Raw genomic sequence first — 24,396 nt, 5'->3', positions numbered from 1 at the left:
GTAGATTATTATGAGGAAATAACTAACGATGTTAGAGCACTCGATGAAACGCTGAAAGAGTTTAAGGCACTGATCAGACTACAAACCAATAAAGTCCAGTGTGAGATAATGCGTGAAATAATTCCAGAGACTTCGCTGAGCGACTTTTGGGAAACGTGGAAACCAAGTGATCTCATAGTGGCAAGTAGAAAGATAGTCAGGGACACACTTCAGCAGCGGTTATTTCAGTTACATCAGAAGAAATTTCCCATGTTGGGCGTCCCGTTGTGTTATAGACCAGCTGATACGCGATTGCAGAATATTGATGTTGATATTCCAACGCGCGTATCTGCGTCGGGTCCGGAGAAACAGAATTTAGTATTAAATGATATTGTCACAGTTGATGTTGATGCTGTCGAACAGGCACTGAAAATGAGCAAATCCCCGTGGACGCTAGGATACGCTATGACCATCCACAGTTCGCAGGGACTAACTATTTCAGATACAACAGTTTGGATTGTTGATGATCGCATCGAGTGGTCAAATTTAGTTTATTTAGCCGTGTCAAGAGTAAGAAGGATAGCTCAGTTACAAAGAATTGTATTAGATGATGTTGTCAACGACAGCTCAATCGCTGATGATACAATAAGAAAGAAATTAGCCGGTTACAAACAGAGCGACAAAAAAAATGGTAGAGAGTTTGATCCCAAACAAAGTTTGGATGTTGAATTTGTAATACAGTTACAACAACAGCAGAATAATCACTGTGCGAGTTGTAATTGTTTATTGCTGTGGCAGTATTCGAAAAACGACCCAAGGCAATTCACCGTAGATAGAATAGATAGCAGTCGCGGTCATACACGTGAAAATGTGATGTTGACCTGTCTTGAGTGTAACCGACGCAGAGGTGTTGCTGCAGTTATTTAAATGATTGAATCACTTCAGTGCGGATCACTTTAGTGATCGGGGTGGTAATTGTGTATCCGTGGGAATCACCTGAAGTTGCTCGCGTTTAAATCCGCGTTGAGGAGCAGTTGAATCTAATCTGTAGATTGCGTTTCTCCCAGTTGATCTGGTTATGCTGGATATCTTATGTGTAGTAACACTCCATGTGGGATCGGTTGCTCTTTTTTTTCCTCCTTCTAGTTCGCCTGGTTCGTATAAATACCTAACGGTGACATTACCCAGCAGTGGGGACGCTAGCGTCACTGGCTGCGTTGAAACATGTCCGCGTTCACTGACGGGGGGTATATATTTTTTTGTGATTGCATTTACAGGTCTCATGTTTGTTGTTCTGGTAATTTCATTATTCAGCGCGGCTATCACGTTTGGCAGTCTTGCAACCCATTCACGAGATCTCGTATCGTAAATGAATTCCCTCGCGTACTGGTATCCGAATAATCTCTCAGCGAGTGTTCTATTAAATCGCTCAACAATTGCCTGATCCCGATGAATTTCAGTATGCCCTCGTCGTATAACAACGTTATGCTGCTTTGTCAGTGATGATACCGCGCCCTGAAATTCTTTACCAGGATCAACTTGTAATAATCGGGGCCAGCTTAGAGGTCCTCGCTGATAAATTCGTTTAAACGCAGAGGCAACTTCAGCGGCTGTTTTAGTCGCTAACGGTTCTGCTTCTTTGTATCTACTAGCAACATCAACTACTGTTAGCGCGTATTTGTATGTTTTTCTACGGACAGTATCATGAGGCAGGAATAGTATGTCAGCCTGATGAACTTCATTGGGCACACTAACATCAAAATGTGCAAAGTTGATTTGTCGAGGTGGTGGTAAGTAGATTTGCCATATTGCTTGTTTTGATAGCCAATTTTTGGCAACCTCGCGTGTTACTGATGCCGCGTTGGCGAGTTTATTAATTGCTGAGTTACCTCTCCAGTATCCGATTGGGGAATAATAAATCGCTTGCATTTTTATTTAATTATCCAGCGCCTAATGCTAATTTAGATTTCATCGCTGATCTTACTAACCAGTTAGCGAGTGACTCCTTAAATGATTTATTTTTTATGGCGCTTAGTGCATGAATTAATTTCACATCCGCGATATGCCTGTCTTGTAGATCTTTACTTCGATAAGCAACATCATGTATGTGACACGCTGCGTCGATAGCGTTTATCGGATACTCTCCCGGTTTTGGTTTAGATTGTTCATCAAGTCTGATATCTAGTCGTGTCCCTGGACCGCAGTAATTGTATCCTGGGAGATGTTTTTCTCCGGGATACTTTGCCCAGGGAGTTCCGGGGAGCTTTCCAAGTTTGGCTGCAATGTCACCTCCGCTAAATTCTCGCTTTTTTTTTGAAATCTAAATTTTTTTGTGCCACATCGCGCACACTTACCAGAAAGTGCTTGTCTGTTATTTTTTGTTGTAATGGTTGTTAGATCATTCGTAGGGGTTCGTGCCTTACACTTCACACAATATAAATCCATAATTATTATTCCTTATATACAAATGGAAATTACAGATTTTTCTGCGACGCGAAGAAAGGAGCCAGTTAAGCATAATTCAGTGCTACCAAACTCTATCAGAATGATCATCATAGGACCGTCAGGATCGGGTAAAACGCAACTGCTGTTGAACATGATAATGAAGTGGATGAAGTGGGATAAGCTGTATTTGGTAGCACCATCTGTAGATGATCAGCGATGCTATAATGTTATAAAAGATTTTAATGAGAGTGCAAAAGCGCTGAGTGAAGACGGCGAGGAAGTAGTTGAATTTATCACTGATATCGAAGAAGCTCCCAGCGTTGAAGACCTTAACGGGGAAATAAATAACCTAGTAGTGTATGATGATGTGATGCTGGACAAGCAAAAAAATCCTGCAAGAATATTTTCCCGGGGTCGTCATAAAAACACAGACGTGATTTATATTACTCAACGTTACACACAAATACCAAAAGTAATCAGGGATAACTGTAATCTTCTTGCTGTGTTTAATGGAGTTGATGTTCATACGCTGAGAAATATTCATCAAACCTGGTGTAGCGGCGATATGGATATTAATAAGTTTAAGAATTTCTTTAGTCGCGCTCAAAGAAACCAGCACGGATTTGTGACAATAAATTTACACGACCCGCGGACACGATACCGTATCGGACTTGATACATTGTATGGTTAACATAAAAATGTTTTCTCGGAAACTCATTTCGTAGAGCAGCAGAGGGGGGGGGGGCTGGACCCGACCCATGGATTTTTCAATAACGACCCCGCCACGGAAACTGTTTCAGATTTATTGAAGTAAACCAAGTTGTCAGTGCAAACTCAACGAGTTTGTCCCTGGAAACTCTTCAAGTTTTCGGGGGACATTTTTTTTTTGTTTTGTATTCTGAATAGAAGGGTTTATTTCGTCAAAATCGAAGAATAGTTTCATAAAGGGTTTTTGTTTAAAAAGTTAGTTTCGGTCTGTTCTCTCCCTCTGCTGCTCGGCGAGAGTCTCGCGTTATCTGTCATGGCGGAAACGATGAGGTTAGTGTAGCTAATTTATTTTATCGTGTAAGGGCTTAATAAATTCAAAATGAGCCAAACTTCTTTAACAACATGATTATGCTTATGTAGTAGATTTCTACACTGTTTGTTTAACTGACTTGAGTGATAATTTGTTATCTCCATTACATGATATGGAATCAGTTCGTGGCCTCAAGCACAAGAAATCAAGTTGAGGCTAGATCGTATCTGGACATAGGACACAATTAATTTTACTATATGTTATCTACATTGGTTTCTCAGTACTGACCTTTCCACTGTGTGACAATCAATACAAATCATATGCTAATCTAAACTACCTTCAAAGATGACTTCACGGTGAAGTTCTCGTCAAAGGTTGACCTGCTCTTTTTTTAGATGCTGAACTGTCAACACATCACCATGTACACAGAACACAAATTTCACTTCCGGAGCATCACCAAGGCCTTATTACTCACTGTGCACTGTCGCCGAAATACACACATACAACAACACCCTGAGCTCATATTATGAAGAATAAACAGTTACCTTTAAATCCCTACCAAAAATGCATAAATAAAACTCTTCTATCACCACCAAAATGAGAGAGGAAAAAATGTTCTAAAAATAGACTAGAACTACATTCGTGGGTACTGAACTGGAAGTATTAATTGTGAATTGATTCCATCTAATTCAAGCCGACATGTGCTTTCAGCCAGGGACCGTCTCAAGGCAATATAATCATTGGAAACAAGGTACATGTACGCAACATTTTAAATAATTGTACTAAACATATAGATAAGATAAAATTGTGAGAACTGCATAGTATTACTTCCAACCATTAGAAATTGGTCCCCAGTTGGTGAGAAATGGATAGTATACTGTATGCAGATTAAAGAAAATTACTTTCTTGCAATTTTGTTTACATAAAGAATATATATATATATATATATATATATATATATATATATATATATATATATATATATATATATATATAACTTGTACTTCATCTGAGAATTCATCCTTTTACAATTAAGAAAATTATAGAGTGCACTTTCTATTAATACTTTTCCTATCTGCTTTAGTGGTTCTACCGTGACTGACCAAGGTCAGCCCCAATGGGATTCGAACCCAACCAATTCTCATCGGAAGAGCACTGCCATCACATTTATTCACCATTCTATAACATTAATAATTCATAATGAGAAGGACAACAAACAAATGAATTCAGAATTTCATTTATATTATTACATGAAAACTCTTAACACAAAAATATATCGACATTGTAATCCGGCATAAAATTAATTCATATTGTTAAATTCATCTTATTTTTAAAGAAAAAAATTAATTTTGCAAATTTTACATACATATAAACAATAAAAGTTGTATGCTTTAAATGCTTATTGATGCACATCATATTACAATATATATATATATATATATATATATATATATATATATATATATATATATATATATATATATATATATATATATATATATATATATGTGTGTGTGTGTGTGTGTGTGTGTGTGTGTGTGTGTGTTGAATATACAATATATATCATGCCTGTATCTTATTTCAGATGAAATATATATAGCCATTAAGATTATATGAAGAAAAATCATTACATATCCCAGTTTCCACTGGAAATCAACAAGCTATAATATTCTTATACATTAAATAGGTAAGTATTCTTAATATAATTAACAGTAAAATTCATTTATTAATTATTGGACATAGAATCTAGACTATATTTAGTTTTCTACATTTTCTTATGATTTCCTTTTATATATGTATGATAGTCAGTAGATATCTTTAGGTCCATTAGTCCGCGTGATATTTGGGTCCAGTGGTCCACATAATTGATTTACAGTTCCCCACACAAATCCAACCATTCACAAATTTTAAACAATTGTTCAGTTCAATCTTGTCAAATCTCAGTTTACATTATATTTATTTCAATCAATTACTATTCATTACATATCCTTCAGAAATTATTGTTTTTAAACTTCTCTCCACTCAAGTAATAAGTTGAGCCTTTTCCAGAGTAGTGAGGACAGGCCTTTCAGATTGTAACATTCAGCCTCATGTAAAATTTCAGTTAAGTTTTGCCTGTCTCTAGGGATTAAGGCCTCTGGTATAGAGCCATTTTACCAGATGTAATTTAAAATAAATCTCATATGGGTTGGGTCTCTGTCAAAAAAAAATAACATTGTTATTTGAACAACAGTGTCCACTAGACTCTATTGCCCTTGCAAAGAGTGACTCAGGATATTTAAACAAATTAATTTGACTGGTTCCATTTTACACACACACACCCTACCTTTACCATAATCTTACTATTTTGCAGTTGTAGTTCCTTTAATCTACTTTGCATCTCCATACCTACACTTTTTCCATCATTATTACTCACTTTCTGTTCACTGTTTCAATACGGTACTATCTGTCATCTTGTTTAGATCCCTCTTGACGTCCAATCCCTCATCTCTAACTCTCCTCTTTTCAACCTCATTCACTTTCTTATCTTTGAAAACGCTCGTGCCATTTTCACCTTTCTCATTATTACCTGGTATCTTTCTTTTCTGCTTCCCTTTTTCTCTTTTCCATGATCTTCATCCTCATTAACATCAGACATTTCATTCTTTTATTTTCTTTCTCTGCACTTGTCATCTCTTCCTCTAGTACAAATTCCTTATCATCCTCCATTCCCAATAAATTCTCTATATCCTCAGTTACAAAGAGTTCTTTGAGTATTTGTGGGGTTGGTGGAGTCTTAACTCTTAGGGTACTATGCTTTCAGCTGTTTTTGAAGAGGAACTGGAGTAGCTATGGCTTGAAGAACTTCCAGATGAACTGGAGCTTCTTGTGGAAGAACTAGAGTTGGACCTGGAACTAATATGAGTTGAGAAAGCAGGTGATTTGGTTCGACTTCTTGATTTTTCCAGGTTGGATGCTACCGAAGATTGGGTCTTGGTGGTGGTGTAGGTTGGTGGTATTATACATTGCCTCTTGCTGGGAATTGAGGAGTTTCATTTTCTTTTTGAAGGACTGGGAACCACCTTATGTATGTCATTCACTTTTTTCACATTTTTATTAACCACTACAGTGATAAAGTCACTTAAGTCTTTCTCTGCATCTTGGCCTCGTTTTCCACATAGTTGGACAAATCTCTCAAAATCTTCTTTCTTCGCTTTACATGTGTGAGGGTTATCATTTCTAATGAATAACTTTCTTCAGAGTTTACACTTAAAAATAATTCCTGAATGCTGCTCAGTCAAGCGATTGACACACTTGACTCTTGTAAAAATCTGGTATCTTCACAAATCCCACAAGTCCAGTCACCACTCTGCAATTCATAAAAGTGAGACCAACTTGGTTAAATCTCTGATATATATATATCTATATATATATATATATATATATATATATATATATATATATATATATATATATATACATAGATACTTCAGTAAACTGATGCAGTTTTACAAGACATATATTCCATATTTCTTTTTAATCATTCACATTAACCCAATCTTACAACTATTAAATTTACATTCATTAAATTCCAAAACAATTCTTGTTCAGTAAATTTCACTCAGCAACCTAATCAATAATTTTCTTATACTAAGAGAAGCAGAATTATATGTGTGTAAAATCTGAAAATTTGTACATCTGAAAACACTTTGTCATCAGTGGTTAATAATATTCAAGCAAGAAGTAACTTCTTCATGAAATGATTTTAGTTTGTCATGATGTACAGTTTTTTGCTTATGTTTTGGACTTTCTTGTGTTCCGTATAGCACATCATTAAGTTTGGAAATAATTTCAAATGGTCCTTTCCAGGGTCTTTGTAATTTTGAATTCAAGCCTCTTATTCTTTTGGGGTCAAAATACTATACTTTATCACCTGCAGTGTAGTCAGGGAGATTGACTCTCAGATCATAATTCTTTTTCATATTTTCACCAGAAAGTTGCATTTTTATTCTGGAAAGTTCATGCATTACATTCAGTCTCTCTTTTAGTTCATTTGCAAAATCAGTTTTTTATTTCTGACTTTAAGATGACTGTTTCTCAGGGTCACCAAAGATGAGGTCAGTGTGTAGAGTTATCTCCCTTCCAAATGTCATTAAAGCAGGGCTTGTTCCAGTACTTTCATGAACTGAAGACCTGTTGGCCATCATTACCAAAGGTACATATTCATCTCAATCTGTTTGATGATCCAACACAAAAACAAAACATATTCAGTATTGTACAATTTGCTCTTTCAACCATACGTTCTGATTGGGGTCTTGCTGTAATTGTTCAGGTTTTCTTAATACCCAGAATCTGACACATTTCTTGAAATAAATTACTTTCTAAATTAGATCCCTGATTTGTGCGTCTGAGTAATGGTACAATAAATCAGGATATGAAATTTTCAATCAATGCTTTTGCTGCAGTCCGTGCTTCAATATTTGGTAATGGAATGGCTTCAGTCTATTTTGTAAAATAATCTGCAACTACCATTAAATACTTTTTACCCTGTTTTGATTTTGGTAAAGGTACCATAAAATCAATAGCTATTCTTTCCATGGGTCATCCCATATGGTATTGTTTAAAGAGAGCCTTTGCTTTCTTTTGAGGCATTTTTCTTGAACCACAAATTGTAAAATTCTTGCACCAATTCTCCACATCTCTTCTTAAGACATGCTAGAAAAATCTTTGCCTTATTTTATGCAAGGTTTTGGTTATGCCAAGATGGGCACTGCTAACACTATTATGCATTTGGGTCGAAACAGATGTTTTCAAACTTTTTGGTATTATAATTTAAATATGATTTCATTTCCATCATGACTTTCCAATTTTCTATACAAAACATTATTCTTAAGACATAGAGACTCCCACCTGTACCAAAAGTACTGAATCTCTAGGCCATATTTAGCGACATCAGCCCAAACAGGCTTATTCTTACTTTTCAACCAGTCATGTGCAGTTTTTAAAATTGGATCTTGTAATTGTAACTGCAAGAACATTGAGATCCAAATTTCCTATGTCTAATTTCTCCAGGTCAATTTCTGTGTTATTATTTCTTTTAGAATTTCCAGTATCATTTACTTGAGACTTCAAACACCCCTTTAAGTCATTATTTTTAGGATTAACATTTCATAAATCAGGTACACATTTATTCTGTATATTTCAGTTATTAGTCTGCTCTAATTCAGTACTAATCTATTTAGACATATTACAGTATGTGTTTTCACTTCACTCATTTCATCAGTGGTATATTTTGACTTTATTCTGTTTCTGAGGTACTTGACTGATCAGTTTTAGAATCATTCTTTTCTTTTTCATAAGTGTTCTACCAAGATTGAGAGCAAGCAAAAGAAGAGGACAGCAGTTGTTGCCATCATATCTGAAGCTATCTTGAAAATTAAGAACATACACACTATCATATACTATAGAGTAAGTTCTTTGTACACATCTCGTTTATGACACTTTGACCAACCACATTAATACCAAAGTGTAATTCATCCTTACATGTGACACTATCAACATTGTCAACTATTTTATTTCTGTCTATGCTACAGGATAGAATAGGTATACTTTCAACTTTGCAGATCTCATTGTTCTAGTCAATTTTCACTGTTTCATTGCAACGTTCTTCCAATCTATCACAATATTTACAGAGGATGTCATGACATGGTCTTCTTGATAATGCATTAGCATCGTTATGAATCTTTCCTTGCCTGTATTCAATTTCATTGTCTTATGCTGACAGAAATGTTAACCATCTGGCCAATTGTCATTCCACTAACTTAAAGTTCAAAAGCCACCTCAAACTACCATGGTCAGTTCTCACTGTGAACCTACGACCATACAAATAATTGTGAAAATGTTTATAGGCATTTACAATGGCCAGTAACTCGCTGCGAGTTACACAGTATTGTCTCTCAGGTTTTGAAAAGCATTTGCTAAAGTAACAGATAACCTTCTCCCTTCCATCATGGATTTGTGATAGGACAGCACCCTATCCAATATTTGAAGCATCACAATCAAGGATGAATGGGTCATTTTCAGTTGGGAATGCAAGTGTTGGAACTTTTGTTAAAACTTGTTTCAAATGACCTTTGACCTTCTGCAGTCCATTTGAACTTTAAATTTTTTCTGCCACTTGATGGAGAGGTTTAACATTATCCACAAATCTGGATTTGGTTTGTTTGGCATTTCTTGGCACATGCCATTCATTAATGGTTTGTATCTTTTCAAGAAGGTCCCAACACCTGAATCAGTTGTCAAGTGACCTAAGATAGAAACTTGCTTCTGAAAAGACAACACTTCTTGGGATTAAGTTTCAAATCGGTTTGTTGCAACCTCTCAAAGATAATGGTAAGATTTTCAAGTTGACCCTCAAATGTTTTCAAATAACAAATCAGATCATCTAAATACAGGATCAAAATTTTCCATATCAGACCAGAAAATACAACTTGTGTCAGTCTGGTGAATGTGGTAGATGCATTGCAAAGAACAAATGCCAGTCTTTTCCACATCCACTGTTCACCACCAGGTATTGAAAAAGCAGTTTTTGGTCTGTCTTCTTCCTTAATTTCACATTGCCAATAACCTGATTTCATGTCAAGGCAAGACCACCATTTTGAACCAGAACGTGCATCAAGACTATCATCAGTGTGTGAGGTAAAGGTTGTGAATCCTTTACTGTCACATCATTCAAGCATCTAAAATCACAATAAAATCTAACAGATCCATCTGGCTTATTTACCATTACTACAGGAGCATTCCAAGGACTTTGGGAATATTTTTCAATCATGTCACCTTCTGCCATTTTCTTAATTTCTTCTTCAGCAATCTTTCTTTTTGCTAGTGGAATTCTTAATGGATAAAGTCTAATTGGTTGAGCATCATTTGTGTTAATTGTATCTTGGGTTAGTGTAGTGTGGCCTGTGTCATTAGAATTTTTGGAGAAAACATCCTGATTTTTAATCAGAAATTTTCTTAATTCATTTATTTTTTCTTCACTTAGATTCTTTGAGGACTTTTCAAACATATCTGTTTGGTGTTTGGGCATTATTTCATTCATTTTACCTTCTGTTTCTACAACATTATTTGATTCAGAAGGGTGCTGTATTTTTAAAGATTTTGCATGGTTCAGTTCAAAAATTTGCTATTCAAATGGGTAATGTATTTCTACTAGGATCAACTAGGACCTTTGCTACCAACAATCCCGTCTTTTCAGTAAATTTCACTACAGGTTCAATCAATCCATAGGAGCATTCTCCCACAGTTCCTAATGGTTTACTATTTACTATAATTTCAGAATGTGGAGGAACCTCAACAGTTTCAGTAACTGCTACCTGGCAGCAAACAGGTCCCTTTACATTGTAAAAGAAACAGGTAACTTTTTCTCCATTTACATTTAAACATCCCTTGCTTATCATCAAGTCACATTTGTTTGTCCTCATGAAGTCCATTCCCAGGATCCCATCTTGTTGAATTTCTGCAATAAGCATCTCAGTTTTAAATACTTTATTCCTAAGTTTTATATCCACATTTGCTTTAGCAAAAAATGATACACTCTCTCCAGTTACTGTCAGTAATCTGGTATTTACTGGATTGATTTTTGGTGGATTTGACCATTGTTCTACAACACTCTTTCTTAAAATAGACACACTTGCCCCTGTGTCACAAAGCAATTTCATTTCATTATGGTTTACTGTGCCCAATACAAAGTATCCTTCATCCTTTCCCAGACTATTAAGCTTAATTATTGGGGACCGTGTATGAGAGGAGGACTAGTTTTGATCCCTATACTCGCCCCATTCCAGTTTTCCTGGCTTTGCCTTTGACTTCTGTTTTCTCTCCAGCTACCCTGAAATCTTCTTGAATTGCCATAATTTGATCTATAATTTGAATTATATCTGGAGTTATCTCCCCATTTAGGTTTGATATTATTTTGCTGATGGTCAAAACCACCAGATCTTTTCCTTGATTGATTTCTATCATTGATCTGACGTCTTGGACCATGAAAATGTTATTGATTTCTATCATTGATCTGACGTCTTGGACCATGAAAATGTTATTGATTTCTATCATTGATCTGACGTCTTGGACCATGAAAATGTTATTGCTTTGCTTGTTCAATTTTACATGTTGAACAAGCTCACATATTGTTGCAGTAAGCTTTTCAAAGTTTTGTTTGATTTCATCACTCCCACAGTTATCTTTGCAATCTTCACACCCTTTAATAACATTCTCTTGAACAGAACCAACCATTCTGTTTCATTGTCTATCAGCCATTCTGTGCGCTTTCATCTTTACGGCCAATGTTTTAACTGCTGACATGGTCTTAGGGTCATCCTCCCTAAGTCTTATATCTGAGCCATTGATAGCTTCAGTGAACTGTTCTATTGCTAAATTTTCTACCATATCAGTGCTTGCAGAAGGATAGGCTAATCTTGTAAGTTTTCTGATATTCTGAGCTAGTTCAGGAAGTGTCTCCCCTTTTTCTTGGTATCAAGATTTCAACTTTGAGCGAAAGATCTCTGCGCTGTTTATAGAACGAAATCTAGAGTATCATAGTTTGTTCTCTGTTCATTTTCCGATTCACTGAGCAGTGAACAAGCTACCCTGGACAAACTGCTAGCTAGGCAACATGCTTTTTCATGATTATTCCAACCATTGATTTTTGCCACAATGTCAAATTAAGTGAGATATTCATCAATGTCTATATTTCCATCAAATAACAGGTTTGATTTTAGGGGTTGTGTTTGTTCCACCATTCTGGGGCAATTTATGCAGTGAATGCACATTATGGTTTACAACTTTGCTTTCTGATTCTTTTGCAACTCTATTTTCTTTTTGAGTTTTCTTTAATAGACGAGTTACTTTCTACTTTTTCAATCCTTTCTTGCATTTCATGCAGTTTGTGAGAAAAAATTTCAAATTGCATACTCATTGTCACACTCAGAGACAAATTTGTATTTTTCACCTCATGTGCAAACTGGCTCAAATTTCTATCCAACTTTTCCTCAAAGGAAGTATTCACTTTCCAATTTTCATTCATATTTCTGTTTTCATTTTCATTATCAGTTTCACTGGAAGGAGATGCACCCCCAAAAACACTTTCTATGGAATTGCGTTTGCTTCTTTCATCCATTTTGTTTTCACCGCCAATACCAGGTTAACAAGTAAATATACAAAACGTTCCTAATTTAATTTAATATTTTATATGTCATATAATTTTGTTTTTTAGGTTTATTTTTCAGAATCCCACTTCTGACACCATTTGTTACGTCTGTTTGCTATGGTTCTTTCGGTCATAACATATTCTGGGTTCGCCTGGAACTGGCTTGAGATGAAATGAATGTAGCATTTTGAGTGTGGTATTTATATTGATATTTCTGTACAATAAAAGGCTAGAATGAGAGGAGATTATAGAGAAGAACAAAGAAATGTGTGCTATTTATGATGTATTTAATACAGAATAAATTATTGTTTTCCTTTTTATTGTGTTCTATTATTTCTTTTTTCTAACACTCACAAGATCACAGTTATACTGATATACACAATAATAATTTTACTTCATGACAATACATTTACTATACAATATAAGCAAACAAGATTATTTTTAATACACAATTTTTCTTGTATATTTTAAGAAACAACGATTTTAGCATAAATGTTTTATGAGCTAAATTTGATAAAATGAAGATTATGTTTTTATAACATCAGAGTATAATCCTACTGGTGGAGAATTGTACTAATCCTATTTATAGAAACTCTCTATAAAATAAAACCTTCAAAAGAAAATCTGGGCAATTATGAAATTTTAGACAAACCTGAAATTTGTATAAATCAAAATCTGGGCAAATCTGTATTTTGGACAAATCCAAAATTTGGATAACTTCAAATCTGGGCAAGTCCAAAATTTGTATAAATCAAAATCTGGGCAAACCCGAATTTTGGTATTGTAATAACAACACTTTCAGAGATGGCTTTTACCTGAATAAAATTAGTGATGACTGATAAAAATTGGATTTAGAATTTTAAAATTTTGGTCCAAAAGGGGACAGATTGTTCTGATTTCAATGCTGTCAGTCTCACGTCTGCAACGAGGGGGACATATTTTTCTCTCTTTACCCTTGGAGAACCTCAGATGTTTACACAAACATAAACAACAGGGACACTTGAGGTTCTCTGATTCGGGTTAGAAACGGGAACGCTTCCAACTCGCGCTCAGCAACATAGAATGCTGGGAACAATGGCACCATTACAAACCTAGTGGAGCACATTAAAAAAACAACTGTAAAAAATAATGGAACATACAATATTGTCATCTAGTAATACATTTTTTCCAAACATAGTGACGAGTTGAAATAAAGCAGCAGAGGGGGCGAATCCCACAAAATATTTCGCATAACAGAGCCTTCTATCGAGGACATTTTAGATAGAGATATTATTTTCACAAAATAAACCCTCTATTCAGAAAACATGACAAAAGGGGCTTTCTCTGCTGACTTGGAAGAGTTATATCGCGAAAATATCTACGCTACAACTATTTTTTGTAAAGGGTCTATGCTGCGAAAACACTCGGGGGTGTTTAGCCACCTCTGCTGCTCTGTGAAAGTCCTGGCAGAGTTTACTTGTCTAGTTAAAATTTTTATCTAACCCAACTCGATACCGTGTTCGAGGATCATGTAAATTTATCGTTACAAATCCATGTGGCTTTGCCTGAGCACGACCAAAGAAATTTCTAAATTTATTTATGTCCATGTCGCCGCTGCACCAAGTCTGATGTATATTTCTCAGTGTATGAGTATCAACGCCGCTGAATAGCGCAAGAATGTTACAGTTATCCCTGATCACTTTTGGGATTTGTGTATATCGCTGGGTTACATAAATCACATCAGTGTTTTTATGTCAGCCATGTGAAAATATCCTTGCGGGGTTTGATTGCTTGTCCAACATCACATCATCGTACACGACTAAATTGTTAATTCTCCCATCAATATCATCAATACTTGGTGCTTCATCGATGTCAGTGATAAATTCAATAACATCGTCACCGTCGTTTAGCGACTTTACGCTTTCATTAAAATCTTTTAACACGCTGTAGCATCGCTGATCATCCACAGATGGAGCTATCAAATACAACTTATCCACGCCATCCACTTCATTATTAAATTAAGTAACAACTGCGTCTTACCCGACCCAGATGGGCCTATAATAATCATTCGAATTGAGTTTGGTAGCGCTGAGTTATGTTTGATTGGCTCTCGTCGTTTTGTAGCAGAAAAGTCAGTAATCTCCATTAGATATATTATAAAATAATATGGATTTATATTGTGTGAAATGTAGAGCGCGTACCCAAACTGTAGACATAACAACCACTACAACAAAAAATAATCGACAAGCGCTTACAGGCAAGTGTGAACGATGCGGTACAAAAAAGTTTAAATTTATTCCGAAAAAAAAAGCGAGGCGGTGATATCGCAGCCAAGTTAGGAAAATTACCAGGGGCTCCGTGGGCTAAATACCCAGGAGAAAAACTTCTTCCAGGATATAATTACTGTGGTCCTGGAACCCGACTTGATATCAGACTTAATGCCCAAGATCAGCCCAATCCAGGTGAGTATCCGATAAATGCTATCGATAGAGCATGCCATGTCCATGATGTAGCTTACCGAAGCAAGGATTTACAGCAGCGCCATCTCGCGGATGTGAAATTAATTCACACGTTAAATGCCATCACTGATAAATCTTTCAAGGAGAGGTTAGCATCCTGGTTAATAAAATCCGCAATGAAAGGTAAATTAGCGCTAGGTGCTGGTATATATTGGAGTCGATTTATTATTCCCCAAGCGGATATTGGAGAGGTAGCGCAGCAATTAGTAAACTCGCTGAAGCAGCAAAAGTTACGAGAGTTACTGCTAAAAATTGGTTATCCCGACAGGCAATATGGCAAATTTATCTACCGCGTCCTAAACAAATTCACTTTGCACATTTTGATGTTAGTGTGCCAAATGAAGTTCATCAGGCTGATATATTATTTCTGCCACATGATACCATTAAAATCCGAAGACGTCAAAACACATACAAATACGCGCTAACTGTAGTTGATGTTGCAAGTAGATACAAAGATGTGGAACCGTTAGCGACTAAAACAGCATCTGAAGTTGCTTCTGCGTTTGAACGAATTTATCAACCAGGACCTCTACAATGGCCACATTTGTTACAAGTTGATCCTGGCAAAGAATTTCAGGGTGCAGTATCATCACTGATGAAACAACATAATGTCACCATCAGACGAGGACATACTGAAATTCACCGTGATCAGGCAATTGTTGAGCGATTTAATCGAACACTTGCTGAGCGGTTATTTGGATATCAGTATGCGAAGGAATTCATTCAGGATACAAGATCGCGCGAATGGGTTGCAAGATTACCAAGTGTGATAGCTGCACTAAATAAAGAAATAACTCGAACAACCAACATGAAACCTGCCATCGCGATCACAAAAAAGTATATACCCGTGCAACGTGATTCTTCAGCGCAGCCAATACTGGGTGATGTCACTGTAAGATATTTATATGAACCAGGTGAACCTGAAGGTGGTAAACGAAGAGCAACTGATCCTATCTGGAGTATTACCGCACATAAGATATCTAACATAACGAGATCGTCAGGCAGACCAGCAATCTACAGGTTGGATTCAACTGTTCCTCAACGTGGATTTACACGTGAGCAACTTCAGGTAATTCCCGAGGATACCCAATTACCGCCGCGATCACTTAACTAGCACCGGCACCCCGACGTCGATTACACTAAAGACAGGTCAGCATCACATTATCGCGTGTATGACCGCGACTGTTATCTTTTCTATCTACGGTGAATTGTCTTGGATTATTACTCGAATACTGCCATAGCATTATACAATTACAACTCGCACAGTGATTATTCTGCTGTTGTTTCAGCGCAACAACGAAGTCATCATCGAGGTCGAAATCGCGATTATTTTTTTTGTCACTCTGTTTGTAACCAGCGAGTTTTCTTATTATGTCACTGGCGACTGCGTCGTTGTTGTTTTCAGACTCATCCAAGACAATTCTTCGCAGTTGAGATATTCTTCTGACTCTAGACACAGCTAAATAGACTAAATTTGACCATTCGATGCGGTCGTCAACGATCCAGACAGTTGTATCACTGATAGTTAGTCCCTGAGATGAATGTATCGTCATTGCGTATCCCAGCGTCCATGGGGATTTATTCATTTTTAGTGCGTCTTTGACAGCATTAATATCAACTAGCACAATATCATTCAATACTAAATTCTGTTTCCTTGACTCTGTCCCAGGATCGAATGGGAACAAAATATATTCCCGAGAAAATAATTTGGGATGAGATATGTACGGTACCGTTGGATATATTAAAAACGTTCCTGGATTGGCTGCTAACAGCGAATACTGCAGTGATAATGTGCGGCGATCACGGTCAGCCACCTCCGTTTGTCGGCGTATCCCCACATGATTGGCTGAGGGATTTTGTTGATTATTACGAAGAAGTGTTTGATGATCATAGAGCACTTGATGCAACGTTGAAGGAATTTAAAACATTAATCAGATTACAACCGAATAAAATTCAGTGTGAAATTATTCGCAAGATGATTCCTGAAACTTCAATGAGCGACTTTTGGAGCGCGTGGAAACCAAACGATTTGATAGTGGCAAGTAGAAAGATAGTCAGAGACACACTTCAACAACAGCTATTTCAGTTACAACAAGAAAAGTTTCCAATGCTGCCAGTGCCGTTATGTTATAGACCAGCTGATACGAGGTTACAGAATATAGATGTTGATATTCCTGGGACAGAGTCAAGGAAACAGAATTTAGTATTGAATGATACTGTGCTAGTTGATATTAATGCTGTCAAAGACGCACTAAAAATGAAATGGATGGCGTGGGATAAGTTGTATTTGATAGCTCCATCTGTGGATGATCAGCGATGCTACAGCGTGTTAAAAGATTTTAATGAAAGCGTAAAGTCGCTAAACGACGGTGATGTTATTGAATTTATCACTGACATCGATGAAGCACCAAGTATTGATGATATTGATGGGAGAATTAACAATTTAGTCGTGTACGATGATGTGATGTTGGACACGCAATCAAACCCCGCAAGGATATTTTCACGCGGCAGACATAAAAACACTGATGTGATTTATGTAACCCAGCGATATACACAAATCCCAAAAGTGATCAGGGATAACTGTAACATTCTTGCGCTATTCAGCGGCGTTGATACTCATACACTGAGAAATATACATCAGACTTGGTGCAGCGGCGACATGGACATAAATAAATTTAGAAATTTCTTTGGTCGTGCTCAGGCAAAGCCACATGGATTTGTAACGATAAATTTACATGATCCTCGAACACGGTATCGAGTTGGGTTAGATAAAATTTTTAACTAGACAAGCAAACTCTGCCAGGACTTTCACAGAGCAGCAGAGGGGGCTAAACACCCCCGAGTGTTTTCGCAGCATAGACCCTTGTACGAGAAATAGTTGTAGCGTAGATATTTTCACGATATAACTCTTCCAAGTCAGCAGAGAAAGCCCATTTTGTCATGTTATCTGAATAGAGGGTTTATTTTGTGAAAATAATATCTCTATCTAAAATGTCCTCGATAGAAGGCTCTGTTAAGCGAAATATTTTGTGTTATTAGCCCCCTCTGCTGCTAATAATCATCACAATGGACGAAATGAGTGTCGTTCGATCTCTTTCAAAGCCGACATGCTTTCAACAAGGGACTGTCTCAAGGCAAGGTAATCATTGGAAACAAGGTACATGTACGCAACATTTTAAACAATTATACTAAACATATAGATAAGATAAAATTATGAGACTGGCATAGCACAGAAATAGAGCACCTCAATGACAAGGCCACCAGTGCAGTATACTTCAACGGCAGCATAGGAGACTGGTTCAGAATGACAGAGACAGATAAGGCTGTATGCTCTCTCCCACACTATTCATCATCTTTCTGGAGAGAATCATGGCTGACGCGCTTGAAAAGCATGAAGGGACAGTCAGCATCAGAGGCAGAACAGTCACCAACTTACGTTTTGCCGATGACATTGATGGACTAGCATGAAATGAGCAGGAATTAGCTAGCTTAGTAGAGAGCCTCGAAAAAACCTCTGCAGCCTACGGCATGGAAATCAGTGCAGAGAAGACCAAAATGATAATTAACAACATCAAGGGAATCAGCACCGATATCAGGGTCCAAGGTACAAAGCTAGAAACAGCCCACAGCTTCAAGTATTTGGGGGCAACTGTAACAGATAAAGGATCGAAGTCTGACGTACTCTCCATGATTGCACAGACAACAGCAGCGCTGACAAAACTGAAGCCCATCTGGAACGACAAGAACATCACACTCCGTTCAAAGGTCAGACTGATGCACTCACTGGTGATCTCCATATTTCTCTACAACTGCAAATCATGGACCATAACAGCTGACTTAGAGAAATGGATACAGGCCACGGAGATGAGATGTTTCTGAGAGATCCTCGGCATCACATACGTTGACCATGTCACCAATGAAGAAATAAGGCAAAGGATCAGATAAGCCATTGGGCCTCAGAAAACCTCCTGATCACAGTGAAAAAACATAAACTGCAGTGGTATGGGCCTATCTCATGATCATCAGGACTTGCCAAGACAATCCTTCAAGGCACTGTACAAGGAAGAAGAAAGACAGGCAGGCAGAGAAAGAGGTGGGATGATAACTTTCGAGAATGGACAGGTTTGACACTGAGCGATTCACTGAGAAAGACGGAAAATCGAGAGGAACGGAGGAAGCTGGTTGTTTGGTCTTGTGACCCCAAAGGTCTATCAGACTGATGATGATATATAAAACAATGTCTCTTACCAAAATGAGTAATTTACTAATCTGCAAATGATATTGATACAATTTAATGCAAAATACGATCATAAATATATTTATTATATAGTTGAGTACATGTTAACCTGTATAGGTTGTCATAATATAATGCCATCAACAAGAAGAAATTATTACTTATTAGAAATTTTTCATATGTAGAAATGAATTTACATACAGTTCTGTCCTCCAATGCAGAATCCCGGAGTCAAAAGAAACTTTGATTCTATCCAAATCTCTAAATAGGGCATCCTCTCCAACTGATGCTCCAATGTGTTGGAATTGTTGAAAAAGCTAAAATGTAAGAAAATAAATAAATAAAAGTGATTATGGCAAAACAACTGATATAATGTTGGACAAGAGTTTATTACTTTCTTAACAGTTACATAAATACAATAATTAGGTAGCTGTTAATGTAATTGTAATGTACACAGTTTACTTAGTGGATTCCAGTCTATCTTTGGTATTTATTGACTATATTTGAAGGCTTTGCAAACAAAAGTGTACCATATAATACTTTATGAATTACAAGCTAGCAACGTTTTTGGTTTCACGTAACTTGCGAAGTACCAACACTTTTTTTTATCTCTCTCTACCCCCCCCCCCCAAAGTGATCTCTTTGTTCCACTTTCCACATTTGTATTGCATTCATTTTTTGAAGGAGTGACAGCTTTCTAGAATGAAGCTGATACAGTAGCATTGACAAGCAACAACCAATGGGTCGATTTAGAACGTTACCTGTCACTCTGGAAAATGTTTTTTTTTTTTTTTTTTTTTTTTTAAAGACAGTTTTGTTATTAATGCAACGTAAACATATATTTGTCACATTACTGGACAAATTATCATCGCATGATCATAATAAAGGATGTACGACTAAAACATATTAAAGTCTAACTGCTAACCTGTATAAGCTTAATGAAGTGCAAAACGGGGTCTGACGTGTTCATGTTTTTGATCCGCTATAACAGTAAATACATAAATATATGTGTACGTGTCTTTAAAACTATCGCATTCGTCAGTAGTTTTTGCTATAATTCTAATTCAACATTAAAAAATTTCAAAGTTAGTACCTTTGTGTTCAAAGAGGAAAGTTTATAGAAACTGGAATGATGTAAATCACCTTGAGGTTGAAAATACAGTTTACATCGTTCTATTTCAGTAACAAGAACTCTCTCTCTCTCACACACTCACACACACACACACACCAACACACTCACAAACATATAGAGCATACTTTATTGGAAATAAAATGATTACTGACGTGTCATGATTATTTTAACCTGATGCATTTAATTTTTCCTATTTACTCTCTTAAACCGTTTCTAATTAGCTGGATTTGGTAATATAAGAAGAATAACATCTTTTGAAATGTCTAGACCTTTGGCATGCAGCAGTAACAAGTGCACTGTAAAATACAGAAGCCGCTGATTTAACCTTTTCATTACTTTCCTCCCAGTTAAAGTTTTCGATAGACCCAACCGAGATCTCTCTTGATAGAGGAAAGTCAAAATGTTCAAGTTTCTTCAATCCTTTCCTTGTCTGATCAATCACAAAATCTACAAGGGCCCTTCTAGCTACGTTTGATTTCTTCAAGTAATACCTGAATCCTTTCTTGTATTCAGAATTTTAAAAGTATGACAGCCCTTGATGAAATCGCTGCTTTCCCTGAAAAAATATTTTATTTCGTTGCATTGTACAAAACACTTGAATTCTTCTGGATCATCACGATTTAAGCAAAAATAACAAAAGTGGTAACAGATTTCTTTAATAAACACTGTTATCATACTTGAAAGGAAAATAAGAAGAAATAAAAAAAAAATAGAATTTAACGGCACATAATTGATGAAGTCAGGAGTGATAAAAAATATAGTAACTGAAATGCTTAATGTAACTTCCCTACCTTACCTTAAGAGGACTAGCAATCGGTGATCTAATTTTGGATGCAACAAAATGTGGTGACGGTCTTGGTCTCTTGATTGGAGTTGTGTCTGCTGGAAAATGCAATTTTCTCTTCCTGGCTAAATATGAATCCTCCTGCGTTCTTTCCTGCAATTCTTTTCTGGCCTTGACACCATCTTTGGCAATTCTTACAAGCTGATGCCACTCATGGCATAAGAAATACCCTTGTCGGGGAGCACGGGGTGTTAACGTTTCCACTCCTAACATTTCCTCTATTTCTTCTTTTAAGTGTAAAACTGAATATCTCCTGTAGCCACTTTTTTCCCCCTCAAATTCATGTCCACAGTATCCACATTGCATTTCAAAAGTGTTATTGGTAACAAAATAAAAAAAAAAATTATACATGATATTGAACAACACTAATGACAGTTATCTATGCAATAATGAAGGCGCATGTAACCCCAAACTCTCAATTGTCAAAGCTTTTATATGGACTAAAGAGATCAAAGAAGCACTGACCACTCTGGTATCTTGTTAGCACGTGATATTCAAGTCACGTGACCAATCATGGTCTTTGATGTCAATTTACATTGCCGATTAATTAACTTTGCCGCGTGCTAAGCTTTAAAGGACTAGTATTGGGAAGAAGATGAAAGCTGAAGACAATTTTCGTTTGTACAAAAATGTTCTCAAAATAAAACACAACTACATATTTTCACTGAAATCGGAACAAGTTGCAGTTATGCATGCTGTTATGTCGAAGCGGGATTGTTTCGGACTTTTACCCACAGGATTTGGAAAGAGCATTTGCTACCACCTTCTGCCACTTTTACTAGACATCGTAACATCGTAATCTCTCTCTCTCTCTCTCCCTCTCTCTCTCTCTCTCTCTCTCTCTCTCATATACACATAAAAATAAATTTAACTAAATTGAAAACTTTGTGTCCTGACAAGAACTGGAAATCTTTTATATTTTTCTGAAATATAAACATGAAAGTATTGTCTTGACAACTGCTAAATACAAACACATACAGCTTCAATACATTATGACAGTGATTGTACATATTCAAAATTAAGTCAAATTAGTATTTTATTAATATTCTTTCTTTCTTTCTTTCGTTATTGCTTTATTCAGATTGAACCATCCAAGAGGTACACTTCGTTAGTGATTTCACCTCTAATAAGTCTCATGACCGACCAGTGTCAAGATTTAGGCAAACAGGGGATTGAGTGTGACAACATCTCAAGCGATGTGAAAGGAGGTGAGATATCACGGATAGCTATCTTTGTTAGAAAAACATAAATCAAGTTAAAATCGATCGTGTATCATTCTACACATTCGTTTTGTACTACAACGTAAGGGACATCACCCGATATTTTTGTTCGGGGGTGTGTGTGACAGGACATAGCACAAAAACAAAAACATGTGCTATGTCTTACCACAGGAGTCTGACGTTTTATCAATAAAGTACGGCGAAATCTCTGACAACATGAAATCAGCTTATCGGTAATATGAATGAACACAAGGAGTGCAAGCGTGTTCATTTATATTACCGATAAGGTGATTTCATGTCAGAGATTTCGCTGTACTTTAATGATAAAACGTCAGACTCCCGTGGTCAGACTATACGTAGACATTGGCCTACCTGCCCAACAACTTCGCGATTTCAGTGTCTGATGCTAACTGCTCCATCAGTGCTCTCCATGGAACAAATTGATCCCCAAGACGGATCCTTGATAGTTCCCGTTCGGTTTCTCTGATAGCTTTTCGACGTTTCTTCTCAGAAAGCGACAAGCGCGGGCGACTTTTACGTTGTTTACTCTCTCGTACGTTCGGCATTAAAGGGGGGGGGGGGGGCTCCCAACAGTTATTATGTACTTTTGAGAGAGTGACGTATGTACGGTGAAGTTGTTTGCATTTAAAAACATGCACAGTAGACAGAATGTTGACCTACCTCTATGCTGATTTAATGTAATGTGGCTGACATTTCTTTGGATACTGTACTTTGGGAAATTGTAAATGATCTAAGCACACTGCTGACTAAAATGACTCCTCCCTTGTACTAAAAAAATAAGCCTGAATTTGTCTAAAGTACACTATCCTTAGCAGCTATTCAAATTGGGAAAATGAATTTTGACAGACTAGACAATACCAGCTTCTGAAAGTGCAATGAACGAAATACCAAATATATCAAATGTAAAAAGTTATCAGCTCTTATTTACCTCTGAAGTTCAGCAATACCAGCTTCTGAAAGTGCAATGAATGAATTACCAAATATATAAAATATATTTTAAAAAAAGTTATCGGCTCTATTTTATACAATTTACCTCTGAAGTTCAGGAAGTGAAACTGACCAAGTGGAGCTAGCATTGTTTTGAAAGATGCACATCTGGAGTAAGGCCAAGCTGTTTACTTTACAACCCATATTACACCCATCAATCATACACCAAAAATAAAGGGAATTCAAGTTTCTTGGCATATTACATAAGATATTCAATGTCTTTTTTAAATAGCCAGTAAAACAAGTAGGAAACCCGGGGCGATTCTTTTTCTGCAAAATACAAAACTGTAGAGCGCCACCTATAGTATATATTTAAATTACAACCACGTGACTCATAACCCGCCCACTAGACGAAGATGACGTATCGATTTTTGTGGCCACGAGAGGTTTCCATAAACAGTGCGTGACCTACAAGTTTAAATTAAAGCAGCCCCCCCCCCCCTGCATTTTCTCCCGTTTATTTATCAATTATCTAATTGAATCTTCACAAAGTCTAGGTTTTTGTCAATTATTTCAGTTTATAAGTTTGACAAATTTCATCACTTTCATGACCTTTAAAATTCATAGAATTACAGAAACTCTGCACTATTGTGTCTTTAAAATTCCCTCTCTCTTTCTCTCTGTCTCTCTCACATACACACACACACAGAGTACATTTCGGAAAAAGAAAACCCAGCAGCAGTGACAATGAAATAATGAAATAACTGTGTTTGAGAGAGACAGCGACTGAAAGAAACAGTCAGACAATCAGAAGGTAAATATAATTTTTTTTACACAAAGCTGTTTACGGTTTAAACTTTATTTTCGATTACAACGTCAAGTAGATGCCTA

General features: G+C 36.6%; 1 protein-coding gene and 1 long non-coding RNA gene across 2 annotated transcripts; one reads left to right on the top strand and one right to left on the bottom strand.

Moving 5' to 3' along the window:
* Positions 1 to 6,388: 6,388 nt before the first annotated feature.
* LOC149772443 (uncharacterized) lies at positions 6,389 to 12,939 on the top strand. Its single transcript, XR_016417701.1, has 4 exons — positions 6,389 to 6,509; positions 7,509 to 7,637; positions 8,783 to 8,890; positions 10,761 to 12,939. It is a non-coding gene; the product is annotated as an uncharacterized LOC149772443 (long non-coding RNA).
* On the bottom strand, positions 6,503 to 23,953 carry LOC149772442 (uncharacterized). Its single transcript, XM_089947802.1, has 3 exons — positions 21,290 to 23,953; positions 19,563 to 19,678; positions 6,503 to 6,791 (listed from the first exon to the last, which is right to left on the bottom strand). Exons 1-3 carry the CDS (start codon positions 21,686 to 21,688, stop codon positions 6,716 to 6,718), a joined length of 591 nt encoding a protein of 196 aa, XP_089803928.1. The 5' UTR covers positions 21,689 to 23,953; the 3' UTR covers positions 6,503 to 6,715.
* Positions 23,954 to 24,396: the final 443 nt, after the last annotated feature.

Source organism: Sinohyriopsis cumingii, unplaced genomic scaffold (genome assembly GCF_028554795.1).
Source record: "Sinohyriopsis cumingii isolate HCF-2022 unplaced genomic scaffold, ASM2855479v2 utg001505l, whole genome shotgun sequence".
In the NCBI taxonomy this organism is placed as follows: Eukaryota; Metazoa; Mollusca; class Bivalvia; order Unionida; family Unionidae; genus Sinohyriopsis; species Sinohyriopsis cumingii.
The sequence above is the reverse complement of the archived record's forward strand: the minus strand, read 5'-3'. Positions and strand labels throughout refer to the sequence as shown.

Coding starts and splice junctions, on each gene's coding strand:
- LOC149772442 (XM_089947802.1), bottom strand. CDS start 21,688: ATGTATAATTTTTTTTTTTATTTTGTTACCAATAACACTTTTGAAATG. Junction 19,679..21,289: donor CGATTGCTAGTCCTCTTAAG/GTAAGGTAGGGA, acceptor CTTACATTTTAG/CTTTTTCAACAATTCCAACA. Junction 6,792..19,562: donor CTGCATTGGAGGACAGAACT/GTATGTAAATTC, acceptor TATGAATTGCAG/AGTGGTGACTGGACTTGTGG.